The sequence below is a fragment of the Sitodiplosis mosellana genome, unplaced genomic scaffold, assembly GCF_009176505.1.
Source record: "Sitodiplosis mosellana isolate CC-2019 unplaced genomic scaffold, AAFC_SMos_1.0 Smas_scaffold_6226, whole genome shotgun sequence".
Classification (NCBI taxonomy): domain Eukaryota; kingdom Metazoa; phylum Arthropoda; class Insecta; order Diptera; family Cecidomyiidae; genus Sitodiplosis; species Sitodiplosis mosellana.
This window is the reverse complement of record NW_022601467.1, coordinates 16,844,964-16,856,054: the sequence shown is the minus strand read 5'-3', so window position 1 is coordinate 16,856,054 and position 11,091 is coordinate 16,844,964. Positions and strand designations below refer to the sequence as shown.

The 11,091-nt window shown below is 36.6% G+C and overlaps 1 protein-coding gene across 3 annotated transcripts in view; it reads left to right on the top strand.

The window, feature by feature from the left end:
- Positions 1-1,982: 1,982 nt before the first annotated feature.
- The window catches only part of LOC129578646 (superoxide-generating NADPH oxidase heavy chain subunit C), a 27,936-nt gene continuing 18,827 nt past the window's right edge, over positions 1,983-11,091 (top strand). The window contains exons 1-2 of one of the 3 annotated variants that reach the window (XM_055467510.1): positions 1,983-3,721; positions 3,822-4,015. In XM_055467510.1, coding sequence (XP_055323485.1) covers positions 2,908-3,721; positions 3,822-4,015 — 1,008 coding nt within the window. In that variant the 5' untranslated portion in view covers positions 1,983-2,907. The remainder of the gene's footprint in view (positions 3,722-3,821; positions 4,016-11,091) is intronic. The other 2 variants (XM_055467507.1, XM_055467509.1) reach the window with 2 other exon arrangements.

The window sequence follows — 11,091 nt, the reverse complement described above, 5'->3', positions numbered from 1 at the left end:
TCTCTCTCTCTCTCTCTCTCTCTCTCTCTCTCTCTCTCTCTCTCTCTTCAAGTTTCAGTACCGCATGGTTAGCGCTCGCGCGCGCACATATACCAATCACCAAAAACTTGAAATTTCGAATAAAATCGGATGTCATTCGTTTGCGACAACCAGTTTGAACGAACTATTATCGACTTACTTCAGCCATTCGTCCGAAACTAAGCCATTAATATTATAGGTTTAATGTTATAATAAAATGCTAAATCGAAAAATTATTTCAAACAATGTTGAAAAAAGCAAATAGAGAGAGAAAAACCCGTATAAACAAAAAATGCAAAGTATTTCGTAAGGTTTTCGATTGGTTTTAGGTTTTTTTTTTCTCTTTCTTCTCGACTTTTTGTGAGTGCTGTGCTTACGGCACACAATCATGTTACGCCCAAATTCAAATATCTAACATCCGATGAGCGACCAATGCAAATTATACGATTTGGTTTGGTGTGTTGTAATGTGATATCTGATGCTATCATCTACATCAAAATCGTATCACTTAGGTCCAAAATAAGCTTGAGAACAATGCTGTAGAGCGGCAAAATGAGTCATAAATATGGTACAAAGAAAATGAACGTACTGATATCAAGGTAAAGCAAGCGATTGTTAAACATATGTACCGAAAATCAATTAAGCGAAATCAGCATACCGATAAATGTGTAGATTCCAATACATCGAACTGACGTCAGTCTCTCTCTCTTTCGAGAGAAAAAAAAGGCGGCCTGTGAAATTGATTACCATCGATGTCATTAAATTAATTGCACGAATTTCTATAGCACTAAATGTACCCAAATTGATTAGCATCGCACCGGCGCACACACACATTCAAGTTCAATGGAATACAAAATTAAAATGCAAAACGGATCTTAGGCGAATAATGATTGCTAATAGCAATCGCTTTGCATAAAACAATGGAGCACCTACAATCGATTTGACATAAGACACGAGCCGTACGCAAGCACACAGGTATATTTAAACCATTGCATTCCTGTTTCATTGTTTGTACCCTAATCGTTCTCCGTATCGTATGCAATGGTAAACAAAACAACCAATTGAATGTGTTCAGTCAGCATACACACACATACTGCTCTCCTGCTGACTAAGAATTGACTGATCAAATAACACTGGAAATTAGTTTGTTTAATAGCATACAATTTTCAATCGAAGTTATGATTGATCGGCTTCAAGTGTCATATTTTGTATTGCTGGCATATTGGATTCGACATGCGAGCGAATAGCGTCAATTCAATGAAATCATCACGAACGGCAAGGTGAACATACACCTCAATCTAATGAATTGATCAATTGACTAATCAATATTTCAAATGCAATTCAATTTCCGAATCAAATACATGCCACAGATGAGAACGAAAAAAAAACAAACGATTGACCCATGGTTAGGCCGGGTATTGGGCGAACGCATGAGAGTGAAAAAGGTATTTAATGTATTCGATGGTATAGCTGTGTGTGACATTCAATTTGTAAATCCCATATAAATCGGTAGTTTCTTTGTTATTGTTGGACTTTAAAAGTAATTCAGCAGCGAATATCCTGCCAGCCATTGACATTCATATGTCATGCAATCTCCACACAATCAAACACCAATAGAAAGAGAACTGATAAACAACACTTTGCAGAAGGGAGATAAATAAACGAGTCGTCTTGCAGCTTTTATCATTTCGATCGCATATAAATTCCAAAGGATCAACGTAAACGGAACTCTTGATTCTTGATCGTTTCTTTTACAATTTTCTCCACACAAATATCAAACTAATGCTGTTATCTCTGTTCACTTTCAAACACGAGCGATACGAACCGAAGAGGAATTTCTCAGATAATCAGAATTTTTGGTTCGGGCCAATAATTGCAAAAGGTTAACAACATACGAATGACTTATTTCAACGAGAATGATCTTATGTTAATGTGCGATGCTGAACGGCAGAAATAAGATCGACAGCAACAAATACATAAACAGCACGAGCGGGAGAGTAAGAGAAGAGAGAAAAAAAATCGAGCAGCGAACAAAACATACACACGTGAAACAACACAGCCGAGCATAATACAGTGAGAGAGAAAAAAAAACAACGTCAAAGAAAAGCAACAGAAAAAAAAATCCGTCGTCTCTCGTTTGCGTTCGATCAGAGAGCAGACAACGGCAACAGCAACGGCAGCAGCAACAACAACGAAAAAAAGCGAGCAGCATAGCCATAGATCAATGCGTCGGCAGCAGGGCGCGTACGTAAGTCAGTCTCCATGCCTGAAGCCAACATCGAATGTGGCCAACCACATCAGTTTACTTTAGTGTTCGGTCGTGTAACTTTCCATTTTTTTTTTTCGAAATTCGTTGTGCGAACGGTTATCAGAATAGCAGCAGCGACGAAACTAACGTAAAATCGTTTTCGCGCTGCTACAAATTATCCGAACTGAACCAACCAACACACACTCATAACTTTGTTATATTCTAATGTTGTTGTTATTATTGCCGATCAAAACATCCTAAATCGAATTGATTAAAAGAAATTATGTTTTGATCGCATAAAAAAAATTGGTGTTGTGATAAATCACATCGATTCCGCGTTCCATCAAACTAGAATAGAATTATGTGTTCATAGAAAAATAGACACATATTGTGAATGAACGAGGAAGTAATAATAAATTGGCGGATCTTGTTTGTTTATCTGTGTTCTGCGATAAAAAGCTAAGAAAAATATTCTTAATTTTGTGCGTTTAAGTGTTTTTGAGGGTGTGTCGAGGCAAGTTTGTTTATTCTTAATTAAGTTTTTGATCGACGACAAAAGAACGATTGAATGAACCCTATTCACTTCGATTCATTTGTTCGAATTTTGTGTGTGATTTTCGATTTGTTGTTTTATATTCAATATGGAAAATGTTCAAGTGACAAATGCAACACAAACAACGCCTAGCGATGAAATAGTTGCCAAAAAAACCATTGACAGTGAGTATAAAGTGCAAGGTGGAGCCGTTGATATTGTTGATCATTATGCGATAAAATGTGATCCAAAATCGAATGAATGCTCCGATTCGACGCAACCATTGCGTCCACCGCGAAAATATAGCGAAATATCGTTGGACTCGGTTCCATCGTCACGAAAATCTAGCGAAACTCTCGACACATCACCGATCAAACCGTCGCGTAAGCTAAGCCAATGTTCAGCTAATCGTAAATTTAGCACCACATCCGACACTGCCTCAATTCGGACACCGAAAAAAGTTTCGTTTTCCGATGAACTGCCACTGGCTGCCATGCAAATTGCTGCACTCCAAATGGATATGGACAGTAAAACCAATGAATATTTACACACAAAATTGAATGCAATCATGGATGGTAAATCGCTTGATAGCATCGAGCACAGCGATAGCGATGAGGAAGATACGGAAAAAGAGGATAACGATGACACCGACAAAGACGATGATACCGATCAAATGTCATCGCCATCATCATCGATTTCCACGCAAACACTCAACGAATTGACGAAAGCCGACATGTTTCCAAACAGCCGAAAAGTGTCACTGCACTCGGAGCGCGAGTTTGACATGAGTGTCGGCGAATTGAAATTAAAACCCGGCACCGAATCGGCCACCACTCAAATCACAACGGAAAGTGAAATCGAGTCCACACCAATGGATACATTCCTGGAAAATGAACGCAAAATGTCCACCAGCAGCATAAAAAGTAATTAATTTATTCAATCGCCTAATCGACCTGAACGGGTGGGATTTCGATTTTAATTCATTTCAAATACTCGATTGTCTCTTCTTTTCTTCCCATGCAGCCGACAGAAATAAAGCAAACGAAGTGTTTAAAGCCTTAAAGGAGGGCTTCTACATCGACAACGGTGAATGTAGTGTTATGGAACTTGAAGTGAGACGCGAAAAAATGCGTTGGCTTCTAATATCTGAGTGCAGTGCTCGACTGGGTGAAGAAAAACACACACTCGAAGGATTCAAACGGATATTCTTAGAAGAGGTTTGTTTTTTTGAAAAAATGTAAAAAATAATAATAATTAATTAGGTGGAAAAATTCATTGTCGGTTTTGTGAGATATTCAATTTGTTTTTGAATTTGACATTCATACAGTATTTGTTCATTGATTAAGCGAATAAAATTGAAAGTTCCTTTCTTGATATTCAATCAGTACCAATCTAAATGGAATGATTACTTATCTGCACTGTTCAATCAGAAAGGATGTGATTTCAATCTCGTTCTACTTGACATTTTCATCGCGATCTTTTTTCAATATGCAATGCAAGAAGAAATTAGTTGACATGCAAACATGCATGTTTTTAATCTAAAAACGCGATTGAAACCTGTGAAACAAATGAAAAACAATTCCCGTTGATTCGGGCGACCAAAAAGCGGATATTGATCCAATTACATAACTCGTTAGTTCCGATGGTAAATGAAATATTTCCTGTTCATTCATATCTGACCTTAATCGCTTTTTGTTCGCGCCCAAGTAATTGTGAGTAATCGTAATGTACGGCGACTCGATTGAGCTGAAAATGGTGACGCTAATTTGACATTATGTTGAATTGATTTTTTGTGTATGCTGCAGTCAAGCGAACTCAATGAATAAGATTAATCAAATTTACCTGTAGCAATATACAAACGCGCACACACACACACACACACACACGCCAGTTTAATAGAACTGACACGCGAACGTGACTCATTTCCTCATTGATAGCATCGAAAAGCCGAACGAATAACCGTCTTGTCATCTTGTTCTTGTGATCGGCATTTGGTTTCATTCAACGCAATCAGATCATTTACACACGGGCACGGTTGTTCATGGTTGATTATGAGAAATGAAAATCCTTGAACAATTCAATATATATATGTGTCGTGTATGGAATAATAGACACATTTCGGATACCGAAATTCAAAGAACACAAATGAAACGAGTGGTGTTTAGCTTAAAGGTTACAAATGTTTAGATTGTGTCTTATTTTTTTCTTTCGTCTTTTCTTAAATAATATCAATCTGTGGTACAGCGGTTTGCATCTGCCCTTGAAAGTTTAAATATTTTCCATTTGGTTACTCTAATTAAAATAAACGATATGTACCGTCGTTGAACTGCGGTGATTCGTTCAATTCATCATTAATTGCTGTGTTCGGTTGAAGCACATTCCATTGTGTAAACGACCGTTTGAATAGTGTCAGGTGATCTTCACCCATAGCGGTAGTAGAAGAATTTAAAAAAAACCAAATGACTAAATGAACGATCTGCTGATAATGATCACGTGTATGCATTCCATGCGCATTAACGACAAGAAGATCGTTAGAAATTTGCATAAGAATGATGTTTTTCACTTGATTTGCCAATGATTGATGGTGTTTATTTTAGATAAAGTGGAGAGAGAGAGAAACGAACGGTTGCAAATCTCCTTCCACTGCACCATGTAATTAGGTTTCGTTTACTTTACCATTTTCCAGCGTTTATTTATTGCATGGAATCGAGAATCAGCTGAAAAAAAATTACGACTACTAATACTGCTGTTGCCCGATCGAATTACGCATTCAATAGAAGAAAACGAAGATCATTATGCCTACGGCCATTTTTCGGTGATACAGTCAGAAATAAATAAGACCATTTTTATGCTGAATCACCACCGTAATAAATCGGTGTTTAAGAAGAATACGATGAGCTTGTATGCTTCGATGCTAAAATTTATGCATACCTTGTTTTTGCTGCTAGTTCTTTATTTTGTAATCGATCTTGTTCGGAATTGATTTATGCATGAGTCAACTGATTGATCATTTCAATCGCAAAGGGAGCGAGAGAACGAAGCGAAAAACAAAACATCGTGCATAAAAACGGAAATGATCTTCCGTCCAGTTTCTACCATTTAGCATTGAATCAGAGTGTCGAACAATTTCGCGTCGAGATTTAAATCAATTAGATGTGGTGCTTCAATACACGTCAGTATAATTTGACCCGTTGCAAAAATTCCATTCATAATAATTAGATTGGTTTTCGCCCACTGTCCACACACCACGTCTACCACACGTCTCTGTTTTGTTTGTTTGCTTTTTTTTATCAATCCGCACATGACTGTTATTGTCACGTTGATTATGTTCAGTACGCATTGTTTACGGCTATATCTGTTTTTTTTTTCGTACGAACTAATTATATTTACCCGTGAATGAGTTGGAGCGTTGTGTTCACATAACAAAGGGCCCACGACACCTGTTTCACATTCATAAACATAAATTCGTCATCGAAACCCAAAACACACGTCGAAGTCGAAACAAACATAACATGTTTATTATGGATAGAGATGCATACGTCGATTCAATTTGATGCGATAACAATGGACATATGTACGAGAAAAAAACGCACTTTACTTATTGTCATTTATGTGGAGTTATTTTTGGAGAGATTGGCTCCGGTAGAAACGAAAATGAAATGAATTGAGCGATTTTCATGAGATCATTTTTCACATTGACTACATTTTTTTATGTTGCTAATGACAATACGTAATGCGCATTCGTCGAAATCCTGCACGAGATTCTACGAAGAAACACTCGCACACACAAATTGCACGTAAACAAAGACGAGAGCGAAAAAAGGGAATTCAATAAAAATGGACTATGAAATGTATGTGCTAATGACGTTGATTAAATTGCTATTCTTATGTACGACGATCTGTCGCACAATGCGTTCGCGTCATTCGATGGATGGATTGATTGCGAGACAGAGAAGAAAGAGCGGTGAAACGCATGAATTGATTGTTGGTGCTACGGCTGCTGCTGCTGATGCTGTTACCGTCACCGTCGCCGTCGTTGTTGTTGTTGTTTTTATTGCTTTTTACTCATTTCATGTGGATGTGTATGATTATTATATTTGGTATCGTGGTACGTACGTTCGCTTGAATTGCAATATTTAGCTCCTTGGCCTAGTTATACATAATGATCTTTTCGTTAATGTTCGCACAATTTAATGTAGTTAGTCTCTCTCCGTTGCGTATGTATTTACATGTGATTGTGGCGTTGTTTGTCACAATGACCAATCAGCATTTTAGCTCTCGATATCGAATACCTTAAAATTCACTGTTGCATACGACGTATTGCCCAGTATGTAAGGCTTACACTGTGCACTGTGTGTACTGTGTATTTGTGTTTGTGTATTCGTCTTGTGCACTGATTTTCACCAGTACAAATTATAATTAATTTCATTTACCAGCACTTGAAGAAAAAAAAAAATCGACGCAACGGCCGACCGACCGAAAAAAAGCCTATTTATATATATTGGCATAGTGAGTGGAACAACGTATGAAAATTCCTTGTGCAAAATGCAACTAGGCAAGGTGTGTAATGTGGGCGCGTGAATGTCTAAGAAGTCGTTTGCTATGCATTTGAAATGCGAATGTTTTGAGCAATGTCGATGTTGTGATTCGTTGAAATTTCTACTGCGTAAAATGTAAGCGAGGGGCCGGCAATCGAAATCTCCAGCACCCAAGTAGCTTTGTAATCGCGCGTTCGCGCTTCGCATTGAATACACCGAGAATTTTGAGCCGAACACCCGATTTGTGGCCAATTCACAAAGCATAGCAATTAAGTAATAAGGAATTCTATCGTTCTCAATGAAATGAACGGCCATTTAGCACGATTCATAGATAATATAAACTGCAATCAATTTTAAATTTGAATAACCTTTAATCCCATCGCTCTTTTGATGTGTCATATTAACGAAATCCATTTTATCGGCTATTTATTCTACTCAATGCCCATGAAAACCATCGATAAATTATTCGATAGAAAATCGCGCACATTCTATCCACCCAGACAGTTAACACTATGCACTTTTTCGATGCAGGAACGAGCCAAAGAAGAGGGAGAAGAAAAAAAATGGCAATCCATTAAAAACTCATCGTACACACAAAGAACATTGAAATTGATTCGCTCGCCGAAGAATTAACTCTTTGATGCCATTATTGCAAGAGGCCATCCATAAAAAATGGCAAAACACGCTGTAGATACCATTGAATAACATCAAATAAATTACAACGTCGTGAATATATCGGTTGGAATGATCACGTTCGGTTATAAAGATGGAAAATCAAAAAAAAAATTCATATCACCAATTTGTACGGTCACGTTATCCATTTCACCTTAACTCCATGAATTTCTCTCTGGTCTCGGTTCTCATCGGTTTCTGTGCGACTCATGCACATATCCATCCAAAGATAGGCACACACCATGCAATGCGATGATGCACTCCGTTGTTGGTGAAGTTATTTTCGTTTTTGGTTCATTTCTTCTCTTTATTTTTTTGTTGACTCGGGAGATGTCTTGTGTCGAACTCACTTTATACCTGGAGAGAGAGAGCGCGCGCGCGCAGAATGTAATCCATTACTAGCATTACTTCAAATTTACATGAACATTGCTCGTACAACAAATGTAAATGAAACCAATCGATTACATGTGTTTCTTTTGAGGTATTCTCGAATCTCTTCCTCTCTTGCTCTCTCGTATCCCAATGACTAAATCGCAGCATTTTCGTTTCGATAGAGTTTATGTTATCAAAGTTAAACCAAATTATGTTCCATATTATTATCCATAATGAATATTTTCCGATTCGAAGCACTTTTTAGTTGGCAAAGTAGGCTACAAAGTTGGTTTGAATGTGCGCGCGAAATCATTTTAATGGACGAAATAATAATATTTTCATAATTTTTATATGCATGCCATACATTTTTGGTGTTGTTAAGAACCGTGCAAAACCAAACCCATTTCATGTATGTATTGAGACACACGAGAACCAGTTAAAATTAATATTGATCACAGGTTTAAAGTGTAATTGCTGCTTTTAAGCCATAATTTAATTTACGTTAGATTATTTTCATTATTCAAAACATGAGCACCCCTTGAAAAACAATGAGCGCTGCAACGCAGCAACATTTTTGCTTCAAAAAAAAGACGTCAAATCCTATTTGCCGCCATAGACATGCGTTAATGCAAAAAGTAAAAATAGACTATTCTCCAAGCAGTTACCGGTGTTGGGAAAATGAACTAGAGAGTAACAGAAAAAAAAACCGAGGAGAGTACATAAACCGAAACAGCTCTTGCAATTTTATTTATTCAATACATAAAGATACAAAGCAACAAAATTGCTGCTATTATCCTTGTATTGTGTTTTCAACAATGTAACAAAAGGAATGTATGTAAATTATGATGACGCCAACGACAACGACAACGACGACGATGATAATGATGATGATGCAAGGTACAAGAGAATCGTATCAAACACCAGATAAGATCGTTGATTTTATTATCCCAGTTGGGCTCGTGCATGGGTAAATTGATTTAGAATGGTTTTGCCCATTGCAATTTTTAATGCGTCGATCCATAATGGAGCTCTGAGCCATAAAATAAATGTTTCGATCCTGTTGATGCCGTGCTCTTGTGTATGTTTGCGTTTGCAATTGCGCGAGCGATGATAATTTCCCATTGATAGAGGCACGCAAAATCACTCGCTTTCGGAAATAATGAGATGCGACATGTCGTAAAGCAAATACTATACGTAACGCCATCGGTTTTGTTCGGTGTCAATGGGACGCCTTTTCTTTCGTGGTTTCGAGAAACAGCGATAACACAACTGTCTTGCTTTCAACCAGTGATTAAACTTGAAACATGCAAAAACAGACAACGACGACGATGAAGAAAGGAAGAAAGCGAGAGAGAGAGAGAGAGAAAAATAAAAGGAGGAAACTGAATGCAGACGCTCAGTTTTATGACAGCATACGTAACATATCGATTCATATCAATATAATTTATTCCGCTTTCTCACTTCTACGAATAGTTATTATCAAATATCATTTAGTACGGTAGCAAAAGATTGAAAAGAATTTCAAGATACGAATATATTTTTAGTGCAAAATTATATTAATGATTATGACAAACAAGAAAAATAATATTTAGAATCAGTGTAAATGGAATATGTTTGGTGAAAATTCAATTACTTTTCATTCAATTTAGGCTTGAATACCATAAATTCTTACATTAACAGCAGAATTTTTGAAATTTTTCCCGCATAATTAAACATCAAACAAATGCGTGAACAGTTAAAATTTGCTTTGGAAAAATATACAGAAAAAAGTCATTTACATGGAAGTTGGTTTTTGCCAATGATATTCCATAGTAATAAAAACGATTTGTTCAGACCAATTTCGGAAAAAAATTTGGAGATAAAAAAATTGCAAATTTTCATTCAATTTTTTCTTTCGTTTTAAATTATTTTGTGCAAAATTATGCGTCTGTATAAATTTTACAAACTCCCAATAGAATATATGAATGTCCGAGAATGAAAACGCAACTTCTATTCACAACACATATAAGTGAAACAAAAATAAAAAATTTATTGAAATGAAACAACAAAATCGAATTTTTTCAAAGTGTAACAACAAAAAAGATTTTTTTAAAGCGTAACATCGGTATGTAGTAAGTGTAACAACATACCGATGTTGTGAATAGAAGTTGCGTTTTCATTCTCGGACATTCATATATATATATATATATATATGACACATGAGTGCTTTCGCCGCGAGTCTAGATAAAATGATCAAATAATTCATGGTTATCAGCTAAAGATACTTATAGTACCAAAAACATGAACAAAAATTTCTCTCGAACTTCCAAAAATGAATTACGAAAATAAACAAAAAATGCCTTTTTTAGAAAAACCCTTCCTTAATCTGCGAGAAGACGAACCGTACGCATAACATCGATGCCATCAATGTAAAAAGTGGCCGAACACTCGCGACAGAAACCAGACACTTTATATATATAAATTATGACGAGCGATTAGTGTCGTAATTTATTTGCTTCTTTCTTTCGTTGTTACCGTAAGGCGATCTCTTTTTTTAAGAGCGGATTTGAATGCATACGCGCACGATATGTGGAATGCCATCGCCGGGAAAATGAGCGATTGGCTAGCTTCTTGTTGGTGCTTTTTTCTCTCTCATTTTTCCCATTTAACATGTAGGAAAAACACTCAACAAATTCAATGATTGCTCGCAATAATTATGTATTTATTAGCTT